General features: G+C 39.4%; 1 protein-coding gene and 1 long non-coding RNA gene across 3 annotated transcripts in view; one reads left to right on the forward strand and one right to left on the reverse strand.

Moving 5' to 3' along the window:
- Positions 1-22,588, forward strand: part of LOC117459690 (uncharacterized) — a 60,061-nt gene extending 37,473 nt beyond the window's left edge. For both annotated transcript variants that reach the window (XR_004553550.2, XR_011644468.1), the window contains exons 2-3: positions 6,524-6,628; positions 22,517-22,588. This is a non-coding gene — a long non-coding RNA (uncharacterized lncRNA). The remainder of the gene's footprint in view (positions 1-6,523; positions 6,629-22,516) is intronic.
- Positions 158-17,048, reverse strand: LOC117459689 (rab11 family-interacting protein 2). The gene is made up of 6 exons (XM_034100762.2): positions 16,874-17,048; positions 15,464-16,036; positions 11,211-11,617; positions 9,120-9,453; positions 7,071-7,137; positions 158-4,948 (listed from the first exon to the last, which is right to left on the reverse strand). Exons 2-6 carry the CDS (start codon positions 15,814-15,816, stop codon positions 4,721-4,723), a joined length of 1,389 nt encoding a protein of 462 aa, XP_033956653.1. The 5' UTR covers positions 15,817-16,036; positions 16,874-17,048; the 3' UTR covers positions 158-4,720.
- Positions 22,589-25,505: the final 2,917 nt, after the last annotated feature.

The raw sequence follows: 25,505 nt of genomic DNA on the forward strand, positions 1-25,505 counted from the left end.
TATTGTGATATTCTGTACAAACTGTGAAGTCCACAGAGACACATGTAACATTTGTGACATTGGGCTATATAAATAAACATTGATTGATTGACTTAAACCACAATTACATTTGATTTTTTTATAGAAATGTTTGCCTTAAAAACTATACAGAAGCACATTTCATTTACAGTGAGTTTATTGAAAATGACATTGGATTTCAATTATAATGATGGTGATGATGGTGATGATATCTAAAAGGTCAAAACTGTAGTACATGGATGAATTTAAGAAATGCATCACCAAATTCTTCTGAATTAGTGCTTCCGTTGGCACTTTATAGTCATCATTAACAGCATCATACTGTTATTATATTACATACATTTTCTAAACCCCAACGCTTTTCCAGAACTACAATAATACAAAAAAAGCCATACATTCTTGTACCCACACATCCAGGTATGAAAGTCTTGCATATAGGCTATTATGTGAAAACAAATAAAGACATCATGTAATTTTTTCCGATGAAAGCACTTTTTTTCATTCAGAGTTAATTACATTACCATAAGGTAGTGTGACGAGTTGATGAAAATGATCCCAATCTTGAGGAATCAATGGAAAAAACGACATTTGGCAAAAATATAACGTTTTACATAATCAAAACATTTGATTGACATGCAGAAATGACAAGAATCAGCCATTTACTTCCATTTTTTTGACATTACAAGGCTTGTGGCTGAGTTCACATCGACTACCTTGAGAAACACGCGAGTATCAACATGTCATATAAGGTCTCCACCATGTTGGGGCACTAAACTCAACTCACATTCTGTTTATTTGTGTTGGCACCTCTTGTGCACCAGCCTCCATACTTGTGTAAACTCAATGCTAACTGGCGAGATCTTTTATAAACACAGTCATCATTTCCTTCAAAAACTGTGTGCCACATTACAAGCACCGTCAGGGGATTTAGCGGGAGCTTAAGTCTTAGTGTCTGGCAGCTGTATGTGGCCTATGGCAAGCAGCATCATATTATCAGTAGAAGACTTAAAAGCTGCCAGAGGAGGATTGTGAGATCCGACTTGAGCTTTATGCCATCTTCATCAAAAGGTTCAATGCATGCTTCGTCAACATGGGAAAAAATCCCCATATGTTTGCACTATTTGTTTTTCTTTGAATGGGGTGGACAACACTAACAAAACATACTTTTATGCATTTGCAAAATACTCTATATTAAATTTGAATTACAACACAGGCTAAATTGTATAGGACATGTTGCCTCCACGCTTTGCACATTGGAACATTGGCATTGATTGGATGACACATATTATGCAAAAGAGCAGAGGAAGAAGTGCAATAATGATGCAGAGGTGGTTGTGTTTCTGTTTTTTTGCAATGCACCCCTTTACAATGTTGTGCTGGAAAAATGATTTGAAAATGCTTTTCATTTAGATTAGCAATTTATTCTGACATCTTCCAAAGCACCAAATTATATTAAAGCATATGAAGCAAATGTAGCAATCAAGCTGAAAGAGAATATGACAGGCAAAATTAATTAGAACTAAGCAACCACTCATTTTTCATTTGAACTAAATAACCTCGGGGTCCGAATGTGTTCAACATTTATTTATTACGACCTTATCCTTTTTTTCATCGTTTGAGCAAAGCAGTGGCGCTTTGGGGCAAATAGTTGACCTGAGTGTAAATCACCTGTTTCATTCTCTGCTTTACACTATAATGCACCATATGTCATACACTAAATACAGAAGCAACAGAACATGTCTATAAAAGCTGGAATATCCCAACTACTTTGCCAGTATTAGTTTTGCTCATATCGGTGTTAATTACTTTTCTTAAGTTTTACATTTTCATTCCTACCGTTGAATTTGTATTTGGCTTAACATGAATTCGACTGAATTTCAGACCTAAGTAAGCACATTTGCAAACATTTTACAGCACAGTAAAATGCGCAAAAAGTCAAAGTGAGGAGAAATTACAAAGTGACTATACAGTATGTACAATGGAAGTATTGAGACTTCGTCAAAGGTCCATTTACAACTAGCAATACAGAGTAGTTAAAGCAGTTTAAACAATAAAAGCCTGTAACACGAGTTCACACTTCAGCACACGTAGGAAGGCAATCAGTGAGAAGCTTCTCCGTAATGTGAAACAGATTCTTATCCACATATTTTCTTAATTACTATCACATAATACTCATCATTTCGTGAAGTGATTCAAACATGTTTGGCAAAATATATGCAGATCAAATAACCCTCCTCCAATACGAAGGAATTTACCCAACATCTGTGTCACATCATCGCACAAAACAATCACTTCTTGTCCATAATGAAGATGTCTGAGTGACGTCAGAGTAATAGAAGGAAGGAGGGGGGGGGGGGAAATGATCTCTTTGGATACACCAAATACTTTAAAGGCAAGCAAGGTTCTATGGCCTTGTAAGTGTTTTGTATATCATTATACATTTCAGAATCACGTATTTCAAAATCGAGCAGGATACATTCAGTAACAAGACAAGTCCACGAAGAGATCGCATACCTTCACATGAAGTAACTCAGCAGCTGAAATAATTAGTACATGACAAACTGTGTTTCCAGTGGTTCATGACAAAATGTGTTTTGACAGTCCATAGATGCGGTGTAGCACTCAACTGTGATTTGGTATCATACAGTGTAAAGGTCAACAATTGTATAAGACTGAAAAGTAATTACAAAATAGATAGAAACACCAGAAGGAAATACCAGCATAAGAACAAAGTCACCAGAAAAATAAGATCGATAAATCAACTACTATAATACGTGTTTAACACTGTACATGAAGCTGCTTCATCGAAAAAAGGAATACAAAACTTGAATGTAAACCTCAACATCAGGAAGTTATTCAACTATTGTTGAGCATCTAGCTCGAACACAGGTAAAGGAGATACAAATGATTCACCTTTAAGTAGTCATTTTGTTCATTTTAGTACCAGGAGTGCGCTCCAAAAGCAGCGAGGGGTGTAACAAAACAACAATATCCATCGATTCAGTGACCAACAATGCAATACCTCTGGTGCAAGTGAAAACATTCATACAGATATGCTTTTATTTTGAAAAATTTCTTTTTGGACCAATTCCAATCTAAATCACACCGCCCTCCTACACATTTAAAGATGGTTTTTACATAAATGTCAAGTATTTTTTTTTAGCTATCTTTTGTAAATGTAGTTTTGTTACAAGGGCATATTACATCCCCTGGAATTGATCAATAAAAACTAATATTGCATTATTGGTGGAGAATCAACGTTAAACCGTATTGTGGTGAAACGTGTTACACCCTTTAACGCTGCCCCTTATTTCAGTTAAACATGGAAACAACATATGTTGTTGTGACATTAGCATCACAGATTGAAGCGACATATGAGATGACATACAACTGTGAAATGAGGACATTTAGCTTCTGACGCCAGCTGTCACACTGTGATCTGCAACCTGAATGACACTCATTGGCTGTTTACCTCGAACAGTCATCATTAGTACCGTGAAGTGGTGAAACACGTTCATATTACTGTATATTCATTTTAGAATTCGTGTTTATAACACAGAAAAACGGACATAATGAGGCACAGTACATCATTCATCTGTGACTAGGTAAACACATATTAAAGCCGATGTAAATACATATAAAACTGTATCAGTATGACACTTATGAATGATAATATGTGTTGGGACTTTTACCATCTGTTGAGTGTTAAACATTAGAAAGGGTGATGAGGGAGGGGGAACAGTAGCATGTTTACCATTTTACAAATACATTGTTCATATGTAACTGAGCTATAACACAGTTATAAATAAAGATTGTTCAGCATAAGTCCACATGTGCATCTTGGTACCATAATTCAATCTTCTCAAAATTGTAGGAGATGGTTGATCTGTAGAGGCTATAACAACATGACTTTTTCCAGTGAATCAAACAATATTAAAAGACATGAGTTTGACTCAAAGCTTAGATTATAATGTAAACAACAACATTACCAGCAGAATGTAAAGCAAATTATTATTATTATTGCACTTAAAGTCAGTAAAATGATCACCTCCAGCAAATGACTGAGACACTAATAAACTTAATTGATAGTCATCACAAATAATAATAAAAAAGAATAGAAAGACAGTAACTGCATGTTTGTTCATTCGAAACCAGATACTTTCCAGCAACTTCTTACAGTAACTCTCCTCCAGTCTTTCTAAGAATACACATCTGTAGAACAGAGGAGGCTCTAAAACAAAGCTGATGCTTCCTCCTCTGAATGTGTATCGTAGTTTGAGACTCCAGTGTAAACACAGCAACTACAGCTTCATCTTCTCGACCCACTTGACCGTGTTTCAGCAAACAGGAAGCATAACTTCAAATGCACCATCTGGTGAACTTGGATTTGGATTTGCACCTTAAGAGCGTTTGAGCCAATGACGGCAGCTGTATGTGCAACATGTGGGGAAGTGCATACCATATTGTCAGAAGAAATGTATTTGATTGGACTTGAATCAATCATTGCATTTCTCTCATCCTGTACCCAACAATACACCAAAAAATAGGAATGCCAAAAAAAATAAAAAAAAGCTACACCCATTGAATAAAATGTTCTTTAGGCAAGGACATAAACCATTGAGCAATTTGGCTTTGATCAATACCATTTGTTCTCACTTATTTGACCACATGAGTTCCTCCTTCATTAGTAACTGTTTGTCTTTCATTTCTTTTTACCAATTTTACCCGCCTTCTTTTTGGGCTCGTAGGGTGTCCGTAGAATGCTGGGCGTCTCCTCCATCACGCGCACGAGAAGGTTGTCGATGTAGTTCTCCAGCTCTCTGATGTGGGCGTCTTTCTTTTTCACCACGTCTTTCTGCTTGATGAGTTCCCGCACAACTTCCTCGAAGGACAGGTTGCTGTAGGCGGCCAGGCTTTCCTGTTTCACCTCCTGGAAATAAGAAAAAAGGACTTAGTTTGAGGCTCCATAATCACCATATTTGACATGGATCTTTTGTAAAAGTAGCCTGAATGATCTTCTATGAAATGCCAGCATCTGATAAGCTGATCACAATGCGAAGGAGAAACTAGACTAATTAGACGTGTTGGCCTAACGTGATTGTCATGTGTTTTTGTTCTCTGCTGCTAATAAAGGCTAACAGTTGTTAAGAAGAGAGTGCTGTCAGGAGATGTAGCGCTCACATGTCAATAATGACAGATGCTATGATCCAATACTGTGCAACAGTTTGCAATGAGAATAAAGACATGTTTAACAGCTCTAATGAGACTTCACTTTGACACTAAAGCATTTAGCGAGAGAAAGTAGTTCTTCTTTAGTTTTAACTAAGGCTGGGCAATATGAAAAATCAAATATGACAGTATTTCTGACCAAATACCTTAATATCAATAATTGTGTGGGGAGAAACTACCAACTTTGGGATTTTAGCCTTTGAGAACCATTTACATGCACACAAACCTATACATATAAATATAATACACGACTACAGGAAAGGGAAAGGGAAAGGGAAAGGGAACACCCCCCCCCCCCCCAAAAAGCACATTTCAAAGCATGACCTCTCTGACTCAACAGACACAAACTCTAAACTGCCTTTAAGAACTTACAGTAGCAGGTTTCCCAAAAACACAGAATCTTTGTTTTGACGGGGGAAATGCCAGGCTGCATATTTTTGCAATAAAAGGTCAGGCTGATAAATACCAAAATAAGGATGCAACCCAAGCCCAGCGTTGCTCTTTGAGGACAACCTGCTTGGACGGAGCCGTGTGGTACGGTATGTGCAGATCGTATTGCGCGGGTACGAGAGGAGCTGTAATCGTTTTTAATGAGGGACCACTTTATCGCTTCAGTGCTGGGCATCCTCCCACGAACGGATAGAGCAGCAAAGCCTTCACCCTTGTTTAAAATACCACACTTATCAGCTTCCACTCCCATGCACCATTCATGCCTCCACTAGCCGGGTAAAGACAATGCAGAAAGACCTGGAGCGGGACTGCTTACCAGGTATCTTATCGCTTCTAACAGCAAGGAGGCTACTGTGGGGAGACGCGGACCAAAATGAAATATTTGCCACCGAGATTAAATGTCCGATGTAAGAAAGGGTTTAAGAACAGATCTCTGTAACCTATTCCTAGCACACACACACAATACAAAAAAGGTATTTCAGCGAAAGATACTGCACTTGGAGAGGGAATACGAGAAGTGACCGCAATATGTTGTGTCGCATGCAAGCATGTGTACGTGCATAGCTCTCTCTCACTCACACACAGCATAATAATCAGAGCTTCAGTGGCTGGTGACAAAGGCCTGGAAAGGACCATGAATTGGCAAAGTGATGATGACCGTTTCCCTGCGATCAGTAGTGAGGAGAAGATAAGGCGCACACTTGGCATTCTCCAGTTGTGTCATTACAGTTTCTAATGAGCTCAGCTTTGAGAATCTAAAAGCTCAGTCCTTTGAAATCTCTCACTGCCTGCACCCCTCCCCCTCCCCCTGTGTGTGGTTAATTAGGGCCTTGAAGCGGAGGAAATGGGAGCTGCCATTTCTGTGAGGCACTGCGGCATGCACAGGGGCACATGTGTGGATACCGACAGCCCTCAACACCCACAAAGAAAGGTGAGGAAAGCTATTATCAGCATTCTCCTTCTCATTTAGGCGTCACTTCAGCCACTGCTCCTTCATTATTACTATTTGCTGTGTAATAGCTGGCAAATTTGACTTTTCTATTTCAAATTGGAGATACAAACTACAAAAAGGGTAAAACGCCATGTACAAAAAATGTAACAATCATTAAAAACAGAAGAACAAATGACATCTTTATGCTTTTTCCTGACTCCAATTACGGAATAACCCGGCACTGTGACCGACCTCACAGAGGGGAATCTCACACCACTTCAAATTACGATCAGATCAGACATGATGACCGATGTGTGCAGCTGCTAATTAGTTGAATGGCACAGTCTGATTCTTTAGAGGACTCAGAGATCACTGTGGCCATCTGCTTTGTCTAATCAAAATGACAAAAAAACAATACCACGACAAATCATGTCTTTCTTACCTTTTTCTTGCCGTATACGTCTTTCTTCTTATGGCCGAATGTGATGTCTTCACTTGACTTTTTATCACTGCAAAGCAATCAAAGACAATTCACATGAACACATTAAAGTGACCGTCTATGAAGAATTACAATATGTGATGTATTTGCTACAGAAGTTCACCTATCAATAATACACTTGGTATTCCTGCACCGCGTTACAGAAGGACCACTGAGCTACTGTACGACAAAGGCAGCAGTAAAGATGATGGACGAGTGCCTAAAGAGATAAGTGGTTAATTGGGTGGTCTATCTCTGCAGAGGATCTCATTACTGTAGCTCAGAGGGCTCCGTTATCAAGCCCAGGCCCTCTAAATAGCCACTAATGACACCTTCAGCTCCGATAAACCAGAACTCAGACAGTGCCCACCAACTCTTTAGGCAACACTGGGAGTAGAGGCAACAGGGCTCGGTGGAGAGGTTTGAACAACAATACTTGACAACAGAATGAAAGAGAGAGAGGAGGGGGGTTTCATCAGATGGGGAGATTTCAATCAACAAGGTATTCCAAACTTTAAGGGAATGTTGTAACCAATATCCTGTGGTTCCGTACTGGGTGTCCAACAGGGTAGCAAGGGCACGTTTGGAGATTGTGAGAGGATTGATGGAACATGATAAAAAAACATGCAGTATATGCTCTTATAATCTAATGTCAGGCGAGACAATACTTAAACATTTTGTTTTTGATTTAGAGCGCTTCACACTTTCAACGTGCTTCCATGAACTGCTTGTATTTGCCACTGATAGGCTCAGAATGTGTGTGACAACTATCTGTTGTTACTGTATCCAAACAAGTGTGAATACCTGCATAATAAACATGTTGTGAAAATCAGCAATATAATCAGCCATGATATAAAAAATATTTCCGATGACTGTTAACTATGTTTTATGAACCCAAACACACACATGCTCTGACAGCACCCACCAGAGCTGTGTGTGGCCTGTACTACAAAGTAGGATGTTCTGTTAGCATGTTTGTGTTAGAACATATGCTGCAAACCACGCCCCTTTTATGTGAACACTCGCATAACCAGACTGAGGAACACTAGGTTGACATACTGCTTTTGTTAGGGTTAGTAAAGCCAGATAACATGTTGAACTGGCTTCAAGGTGCAGGCCTCTGGTGAAGAGTAAAGAAAAACGTTTGATTTTCCATAGGGCTCTTCCATACCGTCAGACTGAGCCCGTCAGGGGCCAAAACAAGCACTTTGAGTGGACCTGTATTGACAGTTCACTTTGAGTGGAAGGATATTACTGCAGTCCATTCTCCAGTGGCTGTCTACAGCCTTCTTACACAATACTGAAACAATTGTGGTCACTATTAGTCGCTTATAAAGAATATATAGAAATATAAAGAAACCATGGGACGCTTGCCTCGTAAATGTTTTTTGATGAGGCTACAAAAATATACATGAGCATTAATTATAGCTTTGGTTAACCAAAAGGAGAGACATTTACCGAAGGTGCTGCCTTAGGAGGAAGCATTCATTTCAAATTAGGCTCTTTAAACCCAAGAGGGGTAAATAATAACTTGAAGGCATTTTTGTAGCATCTTCTGGATTATATGTGTCCTCAAATAGCTGATGTATTTGAGAACAGAAAGTGTGTTAAGAGTTTAGATATACAGATTGACTTTGAAGTGTGTGGGGTTAGTCATTATTATTGTTTTGTGAATATAAAAGAGAAACAGAATATGTTCCTTTGTATTGAAAACACATTATTCAAAGGTATCTGTACCTTTCTCATCATCATGTCTTAATGGACACGTATCTAAATGTCTGTATTGATGCCGAGTAATAGATGTAATTTATAAACTGTTGTTTTATAAACTTGGTGATTTATAGGTGAAATTAATGACTGTTTATCAAGAACAGGAAGAATACCCCAGTCACTACCCTAATAGAGAAACATAGAAGACATTCTGTGAGAGGAGTAAAGCCTGGTGCGCTGAATGAGAGTGAGCTGGTGTTTTAATCAGGGTACAATCATACGGAGCAAAGAAAGACAGTATACCTGGTTTTGTAGTTGGAGATGAAGGGGTTAGTGTCTCCACTGAAGGGGTTGGGGGAGCACAGGTCTCCAGAGCTGCCCGATCGCCCCCCATAGTTGGTCTTGCGGCCTTCCTTCTTTCCAGTCACGCGTTCCAGTAGGCTGACCTTCTCCTTTTTCTCCTTCCGCTCCGGCCGGTCCCACAGCTGCCCGTGCTCCCCCTCAAATGGGTTGCGGTTGCGTGGGAGCGTGGCATACTTCTGTGGCAGGGTGTCACTGATATCAGTGAAAGGGTCACTGTGTGCCTCTCCGTCCTGGTAGCCTGGCACCTCGCTCTGGGAACGCCTGTGAGGGCCGCCTGCAAGACAAACCAAAGGGAGTACATCAACTGCATACTTCAAGATGCACTTATCTGAACAATGTATCAATGCACTAATCACAAAAAGGCCACATTTGTTTCCGTTTTGTTTTAATATATGTGATATTTCTAACTTGAGATGATCACATGGCCAGAAGTCATTGTAATGTAACCAGGGCCGGCCCTTAGCATAGGCAGTATAGGTGAATGCTAAGGGCGCATCAACACATCGGGGGCGCCAAAAATGTCAAAAATTTAAATTTCATAACACAATTTCCCGATTTTGGATCAACAAAGGACATCTTATTATCTTATACTGACATAACTACGCCTATATTGCATACAGGGCCCATAAACTATGGCGCACCCCCCAAAATCAAGTTGAACTGCCCCAGCCCCAGTAAAAACCAGAGGTTTATGTGAAATTGTTCTTTTTTTTTTTTAAATAATGGTTTTAGTGTGCAATTATAGGTTTTAATTTTGTGTGAGTGTTAATTTAAAATAAATCAAACTCCCAAAAAACGTATCCAGCTTCTGTGTGCTTTTATTAACATTGGGGGGAGAGCTTTAGAGAGCTCTCTCCTGCAAGACTGAGCGGCTCTGATAACCTCAGCTCAGTGAGGTAAAGGCACACCTTTATATGATCATTATAGTTATAAAAAAATAAGAGAATAGGTGAAAAACAGGTATAAAATACTATATGACAGTACAAAGTTGTTATTAATAAACAAGAATAGAGTTTAAAAGGGGATTGATTTGTAAAATATCCATAAAGAAAAATACAATCTGTTTACAGTTCTGTTTCATATTGATGTTGAGAGATGTATCCATAGATCTCTTAATGTTGCTCTCAAAGTGCACCAGATTGATGCTTTCAACTTCAATATTAAGAACAAATGCTGATTGTTGCCTGACACCTTTCAGCTTCCCCTGACAATAGTAACAACTGAAGTGCATCGGCACAAACCATAATGTATCCTAAATTAGCAATAACTGACCTAAAAATACATCACCAGATAAATATTTGTTGTGATAATCTTTTTAATTTCAGTCAGTCCTTATCCATCCTTTTGCTTTTGTCCTTACACAAAGCAGGACATTAGTACATTTTCTATCATTACTATATTGTTTTGGGTAGTTGTGCGTCATCATGTTATAGCCCATTCTGTTTGATCGCTTTCTTTCTGTTGTTCACATTGGGAGTATTCTTCACATTGATTTACAGCTTCTGCAACTCGGGGAAAGAGGGGGCAAATGGGAGGCCAATTATACGGGTTAGAAACAGAGGTCAATTAAGGTCACAGATTGATAGGATTGACCTAAATAACTAGGATAGTGAAGATTGTATACCTTGTTGTGTAAATATCTGTCTTTCTCCATAGCTGTGACTTATATTGACCTCTACTGATGGCCACTACAAATTGCAACAGCATCCTATATTGACAATAAGTCAGTCACACAAGAAAAAGACACTTCATTAAGAACAGGTTGACAGCCAACGTTTTTTTAAGTAATAGCAATGTGAAATAGTTTCATTTTAGTGCTCTAGAATGACGCCTTTTATTCTACAGATATAGCAGGAATGTTTGAGATACAAGGTAGATCTCTGATCATCAGTGACTCGGTTAATAAATGGGATGATTGTTATTTAAAAAAAGAGTAAATCCTGCACGCATTTACCAACCGCTAAAAAATGACATAATTCAACTGCCTTATAAACAAGAAATCTCGAAAGAAATAAGAGTTTTGTTCCTCACCACTTTCTTCTATGGAGTTCATGGAATCCAGTTTGGGTCGGAAGTGAGTCCCAATGAGATCGGACATGGAATGGGCTGCAGAGAGTTTGTGGACCCCAGAAAGCAGCGGCCTCTTGACCTTAGCTTCAGGCTGGGGTTGTGGTTCTGGGGCGAGGGACTGGCGGTTTGGCTCCGTGTCGCTGGCAGCAGAGCGAGGCAGGATGGCAGAGGACGTGTCACTGAAGCCGCTATCGTGTTTGCGACCTTTCATTTTGTCTTTAAGTTTGGAAAAAGGCGAGCGGGGCTTCTCCTTCATAGAGAGGTCGAACATGCTGGCAGTCATGTTGTTCCTCATGAACTGGATGCTCACTTGGATGCGGCCTCGTTCTTTCCTCTTCTTCCCCGGCTTAGACTCCAAGGGATACCAGCTAGAAAATGAAAGAGGAGGACGCTTAGGCTGAGCAAATTCAATGAGACAATTTATATAAAAAGAGCAGGATTTATAAGAAAATCTTCTCAGTTGATTACATGTTATTCAACATAATTCAGTATGACAGGTATACAAAGTCAGAATGTGGTAAAAGTCTATCAAACAATGCGACAAAAGGAAAAAATAGCCCACATTCTCGCTAATGTGCTCTACCTACTTCTTTGTGGACATCACTGAAAAGGCTAATTTGAGCAGACTAATCCAACAGCGACACACAAAAGCAGGGGCTTAAATCGTTTGAACTTTTTCTGACACACACAGGAATACAATTCATCATTCAGAGGATAAACATTATTCCCTGCAAACTGAACATAGGAAATAGCCTGCTGCTGCTGAATAATATAGACCATTTCAGGATGCTTTTTGGGCTCCTATTTGTTTAACCTCTCCGCTTCTTCAACTGGAAGTAATGGGATTTATGCATTCATTCTTAGCGAAATAAAGTGGCATTTGCACAAATCTGGCCTTTGTTCAGAAATGCAACGACAAGCAATTGGGAAATTGCAAAGCCCCGGTGCAGGTCCAGCCAACAGTTCATACATGTTAATGAGACGTATCCTCTGTGTTATAGGCCTTGTGACAATGTCCTTTAAGAAACTGCAGTAGGAAAACCTCTTCCAGTCATTGTGTTCTATTTGATGTGTTCATCTGGGAGATGATGAAGTAGTTTACATTAATATGCTGTATACCTTTGCACTCATTAGAGATGATCCGATCACGTGATCGGGGATCGGAGCCGATCACGTGATTTTCAAAAGATCGGAAGAAAAAAATCGGGGATCGGAACTTTTTATTTTTTTATCAATTTTTTTATTTAATGTTACAAAACAAAAATGACCATGTTCACGTTTTAAAGTCATCCTGAGGACTTAGTTTTGGTTTAAAATTACACAACATCATGTATGTGTTGCTTCTTTTGGGCTTATTTTCATAGTGCTTATTTCTCTCACATCTGGCAACAGAGTGGGCGCAGTGTCTAATAGTAGCAGTAAGCTAACGAGAGGCTACGTTCAGCTGGTGACTCGGGAGTCGGGACAGAGAAAATGTCAGGAGTTTGGAAGTATTATAAAATTGAAAGCGAAGGCAGTGTAACAGCCAGATGCAATGTTTGCAAGGCAGAGGTTCCGCGTGGTGGAAAGAACAGAGCTACGTTCAACACGACCAATCTAATACGCCACCTGAGAAACAAACAGACAACAACACGACGAGTACACAGCGGCCACTCAGATAACGGCACTGAAACAACCGACACTTCCAGAGACTTTCAAAAGGAAAGAGAAACTGCCCCAGAACGGTGAAAAGGCCAACACAATAACAGCCAAGATAGCTGAATTCATCGCGTTGGATGACCAGCCGTTATCTGTTACCTTTGTTTTCTCTTAATGCATTGCATAAAGATCGGATCGGGAAAAATCGGTATCGGCAGATTGTCAAAACCAAATGATCGGAATCGGATCGGGAGCAAAAAAAGGTGATCGGGACATCCCTAGCACTCATCCATCATAATGCAGTTTGATCAATATAATAAATTGTTCTAATTTTCAAAATATTTTTTTGTGAAAAGTACTTGAATTGACATTTGACCTAGAGTGTAAGCAATTCTTTTTTTCATACAATTATTGATATTTCTTCGTGGATTAACATGCAGATTTGTGTGATCCCTTGAATTCCAGCATGAAACACCATTTATCAGTTCATCCAAAAAAGGTGCTGGTATTGACTTTCTAAAACCTGCAGCTGTTCAACGCTATTCTGAAGCCGTCTAGCTCGTGGCTCGGGGAGCCGCTCATGAAAGGGCCTCGCTGGGTCCGATTCCCAGGCTGCGCGCCGCTCTCAGTCTGATCAGCAGCCACAGCATACGGCTGCCGTGGGGCCGGGGCTGCACCTCACGTGTGTCTCAAGGCCAAGATAAACCTCCCTGTGCTTGGAACCACAATCCTCCCACTCGGGCCTGGACCGCTGGGAAACTCCTCACAATCAACAAACACAGGTGTGCGATAATTATGGGCTGCCTACTCAGATATCAAGACGGGCTTTCCTCCCCTATATGTGGGTTCAAAAACATTGCGGATGGGCTGCGGTGAACACAGGCCCACTGTGGAGAGTGGATATAACATTGAGGGACCCGGCATCATTGTCAAGTATGCCAGCAGTGCAGTGTGGGATTGGGCCAACAAGCAATATGAGCGTATCCATTACAGAACCTCTGCTGAGAAAGTGCACGGCCTGGAGGTGCATCGGCTCAGGCACTTTAAACAAATAACAGCCATCCACGCTGATTATAACATATTGTGATTCTCCTGACTGATGAGCAGAGAGGAAGTGTGCTAATGCCTTTTTTTTGTTGAAATGTGCGGTGAGCTAATTAACACCAGATCCAATTTGGTTATTCTGTTCGCTTAATGTGAGGCTAAAATGTGTGCGGGTGTTGAACTTGTAGGGGTCAACACCCACAATTGTATCCTTATATAACACTGCCTTGATGAGCTATAATAGTAGGTGGGATCCGCTGAAGCCTTCCATGCCGTAGTGTAACCAGGGGACAAACCTGCATAGGGAGGGTGAACAGCCTAGACAAGTTCCCAGTTAATGAATAGGCTGACTCACTCGACATACACCCAGTATCAGCCACCAATACTTATGATCTACACCTAACCTGACATGTATTCTTTTTTGGCTAAATGAAAGCACCCAGAAAAAATGTAAAAAACAAAAAGGAAAATGTGTGAGCTCTACACAGAACAGGACAAGATTCAAAACCATGTTATTTAAAAAAGGAAGGGCTATTTTCTATTCACACCTTTTTAAACAATTGTTTGTATAGGAGTGACTTACAAGACATGTTTAGCCAGCTCCACTTGTTTCATTAGGCCAACTGCTACTCACCATCATGTCAGTGATTGTTGAGCTTAAAATAACCTCCTTTGCCTCAAACAATAAAGGGTCAACAAGATGGAACACTTCAATGAACGGAGCACTAATGTTCTACTTCATCCGAGACAATTGTGTTAGATTAGAAGGAACACTCTGGTGTCTCTGTTTACCTACTGGCAACAAAAAAAGATCTATTTACTTTTTCAAATTAAAACACGCCTGTGTAATAAAATGTAATCGTCTAAAACAAGGGTATAAAAGAGAATATTACATTCAATTGTATTTAAATCATGTGGTGTACAGGAGTTACGTCATGAACTTAATTTAGAACCGATGCACAGACTATAACGCACAAAACATTGGTATTTTGTGTAGCTTAATATGGCAAAACACATGTGGAAATGTGGCAAATAAATGCTATTTTTGTCTATGCTGTAATCCACTTATGACTGGAAAACGTCTGCAAATATTTTCCACTTCCTCTCAAAAGTCCCCTCTATCACCAGCAGCACGACAATGCATGAGTATGAGCTGGAGTTACAAAGAACATAAATGCTTATGACATACAAATGGGCTTAAATGATTACATATGAAAAGTACTATATCAAATGTAAGATTGAAAGACAACTAAATGTAGTGGCATCCAAATACAACATTTGATTATTGTACAAACTAATGAAGAAGCTCATACGCATGGTAATCTAGTTTTTATCAGGATCAAGTATTCATTTCTTGACACAAGTACTATAAAGTAATATTCTCTTTGCGAATATCTCTATGGCTATATGTAGCAGTGGGTGTACTATTGTCGGTTACTAGCTTTGCAATGACATTATAACAGATGTCAAATCAAAGGAGATATTTTGCCAAAACATGTTACTCTAAATAAAACACAATTTATGATACTTACTCAGTTTTCTTCCGTTCCTTGTTATCGAAGATTTCATTGAGGCTGATGGACCTTTGACCCAGGAACTTGTCCATCCCAACCAAAGAGCGGTGCATCACGATAAAGCAGAGTTCATATACTTCTGGGTTCCCCTCCAAAAGTAACCCCGGTAACTCAAAGGAGGCTTCCTCTCTCCAGACGGGGTTAAGCGTCTTCTCTGCCACCGATGTCGAGTACTTTTCTTTGCCCAGCTGAATGATAGTGTAGGCATCGTTGGTGCCATTTTTGCCCTTGGCCTGTAAACTGGTTGATTGAAGAACAGTGGCTTGGACATGGGTTGGAAACCACTTTTGAGACTGCTCGGCCAGTGACATGGTTATCAACTGAAAGCCATTCAAAACTAATTAATTATAATGTATGCAGTTAGTGTTTTTCTGTGGATGTGATGTGCAAAATGCAACAAACATGTTTCACTATAGTTTGTTGTCCATGTCAGTGTGGTTTATGAGCCTACAGAAGCAATCATTTTGAGCAAGTCTGATAAATTGAGCAAGCCTCATCTTCTGTCAGATGTCCAAGCCACTTGTGAGTCATCTGAAAAAGCACAAAAAGAAACAGAACAGCATTCAGTTTCTTTCCCAGAACCATTACATGACTCATGTGGGTGTAGAGGCTACATTGATATTAAGCCGGATAATATTTCCTCCAGCTTTGATAGCAGTCACTTGCACAAACATGTGATTTTAAAGTAAACACACAGAAAATCAAGACTGAAACAGATGTACATGTATGCTATATGATGGTGTACACCTGCTATAAACAGATCTCCCCGAGCTGGAGTATCAGGAAACTGGTGATCTCATGCAGTGACACATTTGGGTGCTGGTACATTGTCACTGATTCAGCGCCATGGTCGTTTCATATAGTACCTACACATTACTTGTATTTGGTTACAAGGTTGAAAATAGGAACATGTATTCCTAGTTATGTAAAATGATTATTATGAGTGGTGTCAAAGTGATTTTGTCACTACCCATGAGCAACTCTAGGTTTTATCTTAAGGTGACTCATCTCTAAAGGGTCTGTTCTTCAACTTGAAAGTGTGTTTCATTCATAAATCTGACGTTGCAGGACAACTCAGCTGTATGTTACTGAACTGACAGAGCCACGTGAAACCTATTAGTCCTGGATGTACCTTTAACTGAGCATCTTTCCGGAGATTCGTCCAAGAACGGAGCTAGTACTTAACTCATTTCCAATATATAGTTAAACATTGAAGCAAATGTAAACACTAAATTGCAATACTAAATGATATGGTTAAAATTGAGCTTTGTTATAGTTGTTACATTCTGCAGAAGAGCGTTAGATAGATGCAGCTAGCTAGCTTCAGAGCTAGCAGGCACACAGAGCATCACACACACAGCTGCTTACCTCGGTGTCATGTTGTACCGACACTTGAAGGACATTCAGCACCTCAGCTCAGCAGAGACAGACTTCACAAATACATTCATGTAATGGTCCCTTAGGAAATTGGCCGCTAAAGTTAGTTGTTGCTGCTGCTGCTGTTGCTGTTGATACTCACTTCTGTCGGCCAGCGGCGAGCTTTACTTCCTCGTCTGACGTCACTTCCTCATCATCCCGGTGGAAGTTCAAGCAACATATCAAAAATAAAAGGTGGTCGCACTAATAACTGCGGTTACAAAGGTTCTACAATTAAGACTAAAAAACATTTCTTATAAAGTTAAATTCTGTGCAAAACATTTTTAATAAATAAAAACACTAAAAAGGAAGAACAATTGATGCATTCGGCTGTCGGCGTTGAGTTGTGGCTTTCCTGCACAGGTAAGCAGTAATGAGAGGCTATATGCTGTAAATAATTTTAGCTAACACTCTCTCCCCTGTAATATATGGTTATGTATGCGTGTGAGTCTGCCTGTGCTCGGGGGGTTCACTTTACTTGAGAGGTAAATCATACAAACATGGGAAGTGCTTTTGTCTCATGAGTGGGACATGGAGGTGCAGATAAGGGGTTCACTTGAATGAACACAGACATGCTTGTCACCCCTCTTGACAAGTGCATCTTAACCAAACACACCTGCCTGTGTTGGTTTTATCGTTCTGCCACAACCAGTGCAGTATGTACACACCACTGGCCTGAGGCTCCGGCTGGGCCATCCATCAAACTGAGATTATTGCACTTATCTAGAGTACATCTCTGAATGAAATGCTAAGGCTTAGTGAAATATTAGGCTGTACAAAAATGTGAGTCAGATAGCATTTAATACATTTGAGGATATCTGCCTCATGTTTTGAATTAGCCGTTAGGTGTAAACATTGTGTGAATAATGAGTACAATGTCACTTTGTAACTGTATAAAGGATGTGACAACATTTAGGATTTAGGTATCACACTTTAAAAAGGGCTTTTTATACAGTAGCTCTTATTAAAGGAATTACATTTTTAACCAGAAGATACTTCTATTATTTAAACAAAAGCAATAGTTATTATATATGAACAACTAAATACATGGCAATAAAACCATTCTTATCATCCAGTTTTCCCCTTTTATATCCTGCGATGGTTTTGCTCCAATTTACCAAATGACATTATTGTAGATGTATTGTGCCTCATTATATACAAATGTCCTTAAAATGTAGCCCATCATATTTTATAGAAGGATTTAAAGTTGGCAATTTGATGAAACAAGATGTAAGATGACTCAAATTCTACTAAAATAAACATGTCAATTCAACCAGCTATAAAAAAAACAATGCATCGTGGGTTTGCACAAAGTTTGGTAGCACTGCATGAGTTTATAACAACAACAAAAAATGGCCAGACACCATTTTGAACGTTTTGGCTCTTGTTCTCGAGTGATTAATGGCTTATAGGGACACATTTTGAAGATTGTGACAAGAGTTTGTTTTCAAGTGAAGGCAAGATCTCATTAGCCTTTCCAGTCTATAAATGGAGTATGCTCAAACAGCTCCGTGTGTTTCCGAGTTATCCAGTCCCATCTCTGATCCACTACTCACATTCAGGCACATGTTATGATCGGTTATGGTTAGCCTTTTCGGCTTGAACTGAATAAAATAACGACTAAAGGAATATTTATACACCATCGGGGTCATGAAACGCTTCCTTCATTTGACAATAAGTCAAACACTTTCATATATTACCCCGTATAGGGACATAATACCACTGTACTGGTGCTTTGTGAGATAAGACATGAAAGACACGGCGTTCCAACATCACTTGAATCTTTTTATTACCCTCCTCTATGGAGAATACATTGGTCGTATAAAAACAAAACATCACGCTATAAATTAAAGTAACCTGGTCCACTTTCTGAGGGAATAACGCTGAGGGTCATAAACTGTCCGACATGTAAGTGAACCTGCATGCATGGCGGGGTCCACATGTTGAACCATATTAGCTGTGGCCCCTAACGGCTGGGCCTCCATCCATCCCATGCACATGGTTCTGGTTTAGATCCCTTTCTTCAACACTAGATAGGTTGTATTACATTTATTAAACACTTTAAGAAATCTCTGGCTGCAAGATTGTCCATCTGTTGAGGACAAGAGAAAATATATGAAAGAGGCATGAGGCGGAGAGAGGAAAGAGTTGTGATGTCAGTGCCGGTCTTAATGTGGTGCAGGTCTGAGCTCTGGACGGATGACTGATTTAAAAGGTATAGCTTTTAGCGGAGTGAACAGTTAGATCACAGGTGAATTTTAATAAAAAAAGAAGGAGAAAGGCACACAAATCACCTCTGCTTTACTCTCAGGAATGTTTTTGTGCACAGCTTTGATATATAGGTGCAGATGTGCGACTGCAGCGTGACGAGCAGAGCTTAAAAGGCCTGCTAAGCTGGGGCAACATGTCAGGCCGGTTACTCCATTAAGGCCTTGATTTCTACCTTGTAACCTCAACACAACTGAAACTATCACCAAGGAATAACGGCAACATCCATAATTCACTGTTCAATGAGCTTTCTTTACGATTGAGAAGCAACAGTGAAATCTAAAGGTCCTATTGGTAATATTTGGTGGGGTTTCTCGCCAGATTCAAAACCTTATCAATAAACAAAATCCCATTAATTCTGAATCCAAGCATCCAATTAGCACGGGTTTGTTTGTGCAGGAGGTGTTCCCCTTTTGCATGTCAATCATACTATGTGCACAGCTCTCTACTCTGCAGATAACACAAGGTCCCTTCTTCTGTGGTTTAACATATCTGACCGGCAAAATATTAGCCCAGCTGGACGAGTCAAGATTCAAGATATGTTATTGTCCTTGTCATAAAGTGATGGGGGATGAGACTATGGTCAGGTCTACTACAAACATGATTGCCCTTTTTCGTGGGGGAAATGTAGTCACCTCAAGTGATTGAATCAGAGATATTCATGTAAACAGTGAGGCTAAAAAAGAGCTTGAGATCAGGTGCTGCAACAGCTTTGACCAGCTATGTCATGGACTGTCATGGTGAAGACATGACATCTACGTTCACACCCTCACAGATGGCATTGAGCTCTGGATAGTAACTGATAGGCGATCACAGAGAAGCAGCTGAGTTGAGCTTGGTTCCAACAGCTCTCTCTCAAGGGCGAGGGAACTCTCATGGAACCCCTGCTCCTTCACGATGAATCGTATTGCATTATCGTTCAGGTATCTGATCAAATGCCTCGTGGACACCTCCCTGTTGGACATGCCTGACATGTCTTTACAGGGAGGTGTCCATGAGGCCTCAGAACATTTCAAATCAACACCCTAAAATAACATTTCAAATAGTATATATCTAAGATAGTTTTAGAATTGTGCACTGTATATACAATTGCCCTGCCAACACTTTAAGACATTACATATCTAAATAACGATCAGACTTAAATATACTTTCATAAAAAATACTACATTTAAAAAGAAAAGAAAAAAAGAACGTTGTCTTTCTGTTTGCAGTTTGACAAATAAAATGTACATACATTCAACCATTCAACTCCTCAGAAACAGATGACATTGCTTAAAAGGGTAGAGTCTAAACAATCATTTCAGCGGCTTTTATATTCTATAAACCCAAGAAGACAGATACAGATATAAGCCTGTGCAGTAGGCCTCTGTGAAATGCATTCCTATGCACAGTTTAATGTCAGCAGCACACTCGGGGGTCATGTTTTGCAGGGCATGAGAACAGGTGTCGACCCTGCAACAGTACGAACACACTCTTCCAGGCCAGAGGAAGCACCCACACGTGTATGCCCCGCAGTCAGCCCCGTACAGGATGAAATAATTCATCAGAACTGTTCAGAAGAGACGTTGTGAGGCAAAGTTCAGAGGCATGCTAATGACAAGAGCATGTTCGCAGGGAAAATGAAAAACTGTCAGCTCTGAATGAATTGGGAACGGCAGAACAGAGGTTAGGCCATTTCAAACTCCTTATATCTCTGTATAATCTGTGTAGAGGGCTTGCAAATGCCTGACAGAAATTGGTGGTTTTGTAGCACATGGCTCATGCATTATTTTATGCTCTCTTGACTTGTATGGATTTCTTGAGTCCAGTTCTTTACAGCACAGCTTATTGGATATTCCAAGATGAAAAATGTTGGATAAAGAATGTTGCTTTCTTTCAAACCCCTGTCAATGCTTTTTGATACACATTTATATTCAACATATGGACTACTTTTTTCTAAAACCCTGCTGCTGAAGACAGATTTTTTCAATGTTAAGTAAAAAAAAAAGCAACTGCATTTTAAGTGGAATGATTTAAAGTAATGTTTAAGTAATGCATGTACAACACACTCTAAATGACTCCCTCAAGATTAACATTTGTTATGGAATGTATGGTTTCCAGGCATTTGCATAGCCAATAGGATATATGTGTATGTATGTGTCTTAACTTAACAAGCAGTGAGACATTTAAATGTAAAACAAATACTGCATTCGGAGAGAGTGCGCATTAAATAAACATACAAATATAAAGTAGTATTACCTTAGCCCTACAGAGAAAACGTGTGGGTGCATCATTACGTTCAGCAGTCTTCAAAGCTCGAAGCAGAATCAGCTTATTACCAGTTTCTACAAGGATAAACATCCCACACAGCCACTCAGTCTGCACAGTTTTATTGCAATTTGCCTATATTAAGTATCAAATTAACATTTTCTTCTAAAAAACATGTATATACAACACCATTTAGCAGAGTCAGACTTGCGTTTATTTGAGATGAAACTTGAATGATCCCTGAAGAGACACTGGTCCTGAAAACTGGAACAGAAGAAGTGATGACAATTGGGATAACATAGTATTTATAAATATTCAAGGTTCAAGGTTCTTTATTTGTATAAATGGTCTGCATATTTTGTCCATTTACTTACATTTAATATTCCATCATGTTGTCTTATTGTCATTGCAATTGCACAATGAATTAAACAGATATAGTAGTTTATGTCAAATAGGACACGATTGATTAATACAATTGAATTGCACGTTAAACTGGGCCTATAATAACATGTAGGGTGTAACATGAGGCCTTTGCGTATTAGTTAGTAATTTAAGATCGCAGAGTTTTTTAGCATGAATTAGTTTAGTTTCAGATTGCACAATTTTTAAATGTTTGGGGTTGGTTTATCTTTGCTAACAATTTGTTAAATGTATGTATCTGTATATTTTAACTTAAAATAATAATAATAATAATTCAAAGCATTACAAAACAATAATTTTGCAGACCCCTGCAGTACATTTGAGGACCATTAGGGGTCACATACTCATGTTCTGGATTATTAATTGGCAGTATAATGTCAGGGAGTTTGTGAATGAAAAGATAATGTCCCCCCACCTTTGGGTGCCGAATAAGATGACCTTTGTTCTCACTCCGCTAAAGGCCAAGAAAGTGTGAGCAGCGCCAACCTGGAATGACATATTTCACAGATTACACTACGGATGACTTGTCAGGTTAGATGATAGCTACCATGATGTGCCATCACTGGTGTCAGCGACCCGGTAGCTTTGGCGATCAAGCCTTGAAAACCTCAAAAGAAGAGGATATTATGTTAAATGCCACATTTTTTGTTTCCGTAACAGATTCACAATACCAGAGAAGAGTGTGTGTTACTCTGAGTCAACGGTGTCTGCTGGAGGTCAGTGTTCCCTGGAGTCGTTCCTCGCTGAGGTCAGACACACTGCTGCACTGTCATCATCCCTCTTGTTCTTCTTCTTTCTTCTCCGGGACACATCACAGACACTTTTATAATCTCCACACACTACATCTTCACCTGGGCTAACATGTCTTCCAGATGTCGTGATCGTAGCAGCTTTAGCACGTCTTCTCTGAACAGTTAGAAGGAAAGATTATTCCTTTTCAAACAAGTCTTTTTCTACTTCTGCAAGGTGATGATATATTGAAAATTGTGGAAATCTTTTTTCCATTGTCAATGTGACAACAAAGGTCAAGGTCTATGATGGAGAAATGCTGAAGTATTGTCAAATATTTGTGTCATATCAACCACAAAAGGTTACACAGATGACATTAAGCGCAGCTGACATCTCTGATTGGCAATTTGAGGCTCATGACCTTTTGTGATGTACACAGTGGGACCTGCACTGTAATTTCTTGATATCAAAATGACAATTGATAATGATCACTTTTGTAGATCACGTTTGCAAGACGGCTCTAATGAATTCTTTATGTCACCTTAGCTGAAGTCGTAAAGAAAGGGTATTAATGTCCCTCATTTCATTGCATCTCATTATCATACGCAAAATGCTTGTTGAATGAATGATGCCCTCCACTTAAAAAATGGTTTTCTTTATGTTTGTGACACACAAATGTCTTACTTTGACTTTAATTACATGTATCTTTTGGAAATGTTAGCACACTTTCCTAAAATCTGAGATTCAAACATAGCCCGTACAAACTAGCTTAAGTACATCACAAATGCAAAAGCCAATGGCTGTCAAATACAAAAAGGCAGACACATATTAAAGGAGAAACAATCTTTACCACAAGGCCGGCAAAGACACTTTTAATCCCCTGTGCAGAGTGGACTTTCAAGTAAAGAGAGCGAGAGTTAGCATTAGCATTATAGACGTTTGAACAGCTAGCATGGCAAAATCTGAATATTTGTGAAGTTGGAGCTTCCTTGTACAAAACACAATGTATAAAAAGAATCTCATTACATGTTATTGTATGTTTCAGTAACAGTAATGCTATCACTCATTTCCAGTTGCAAGCTAACAAGCTAACAAAAACACAAACAATAAAAGATGCTAACTACACTCTTCATTCTGACACATGCTGTTCCCAACACATTGGACTCCTCAACTTGATGAGTCAAACATGTAGCTATGGCCTCAATCTCACCAATGTTTCCCCCAATGGAGAAACAATACACACCCAAAAGTATTGCCATAGAGCTCGATGTGTCCTGGCAAGGCCTGATACAGAATGTGTCGATGAGGGACAAACAGTATATGCAACCCAGTCTCACGGCATTTCGTGTTCAACAACATGATTTTTAATCTATTGATTCGTGTTCACCAACATGATTTCCCCCTTTTTTTCGTGTTATACAACACGATTTTAAAAGCAATGTATTTCTACTGGTAATGTGTTTCATGCCTGCAGCACGTCTTTTTCTCCGGTCGGGTCGTGGAAGACCGGAAGCTGTGTGGTTCATAAAAACATGTTCTTACTCAATATCAAGCCACAATTATTGCTTTTATTTTAAATCGTATAATTTCGGACTTTTGTTGTCGTCTGTGAGGAAAATAAATGGGGCTCAGAGCCTCAGAATACTGACATCTGTATTTTTTAAATATTTTTTCCTTCTAATTTGTTATTCTTTTCCCAATAACACACTGTTATTTACTCACCAATAACACACAATTATCCTTGCTTTTATTTATTGGTTTAATTCCATAATCTCGGGCTGTTTTGGCGTCCGTCAGGAACGGAATTTCAAAATAAAAATAACCGGAAACAGACGTAGGCCTCTAGGAGTTTAGGATGGCCGAAGACACTACACTACCCATAATCCCCAGCTATCGTTTAGGACTACAGTCCCCGTGATTAATCTTCAAGCGCTGGGATTGGATGTTGGAGTTGGAGTGGCAGTGCGCCAAGGTTACGCCGAGCGTCAAACAGCTGTTTGAAATGGAACGAAACCACGCCAGACTATCCAAATCTGGAATCGAAGGCCCCCCCAGAACTACACATGCTGGCTATTGTGTTTCGCGAAATGTTCTATGGGACGTCTCTACTGAACGTTTTCGTTTTTCCTACAATTAGAAGTTGCCAGTATTAAACACATTGGTGTTATCAAATGTAAAACATATAGTGAAAATCGCTTGTGTCCATAATGGGCAGCATTAATATACCCACATGACAGCTCATTGTTACTTTGTAATTCTACTCCACTATAATTCAGAGGTTAACCTGGTATTTTTACTCCACTACATTTATTTGAGTTACTTTGCAGATTCTGATTAATGATGTGAAATATAAACAACCCTTAAATCAGACTTTAGTTACACCTGAGTAAAATTCAGGTAAGGTGATTGTCAAGTGCCAACAATCAGGAGAGATATTTGATAGTTGGTGCTTGAGAAGACTAAACATGTATCTGCAATTGACATGAATGGAAACGAGTAATAAAGTATATTCATTACTCGTTATTCTCTACTAATAGTTAATTAAATACTGTATATTATGGCTATTTTGCACATTCCTTTCAAGATTTCAAGATTTTCAAAGGTTTATTGACATATCATATACACAACTACGGTATAGTTATGCAATGAATGAAAAACTTGGGTCGCAGCTGAAGTTCCTCAACAGTGCAGTACAAGACATCTATCAATATGTGTGTATACCTCCACCATTAAACTGTCATATTCTGCACATTTATTATTCTATCTACATACATAAGACTATAATTCATATGTATAATATCAGTTAAAATAAGTGCTTCAACATAGTTAAAATTGCAGGAAAGCAATATATTAGACGTTAAGTACTTTGTCACAGCGGCGTAGCTGTGGGTGGGCCCGGGTGGGCCTGGGCCCACCCACA

Source organism: Pseudochaenichthys georgianus, chromosome 15, assembly GCF_902827115.2.
Source record: "Pseudochaenichthys georgianus chromosome 15, fPseGeo1.2, whole genome shotgun sequence".
Taxonomy (NCBI): Eukaryota; Metazoa; Chordata; class Actinopteri; order Perciformes; family Channichthyidae; genus Pseudochaenichthys; species Pseudochaenichthys georgianus.

Bases quoted from the DNA above. Each gene is read 5' to 3' on its own strand.
- LOC117459689 (XM_034100762.2), bottom strand. From the start codon at position 15,816: ATGTCACTGGCCGAGCAGTCTCAAAAGTGGTTTCCAACCCATGTCCAA. The intron at 7,138-9,119 runs GTATACTGTCTT...ATTGCTTTGCAG, and splicing joins ATCTCCAACTACAAAACCAG to TGATAAAAAGTCAAGTGAAG. The intron at 4,949-7,070 runs GTAAGAAAGACA...TCTTATTTCCAG, and splicing joins ACGTATACGGCAAGAAAAAG to GAGGTGAAACAGGAAAGCCT.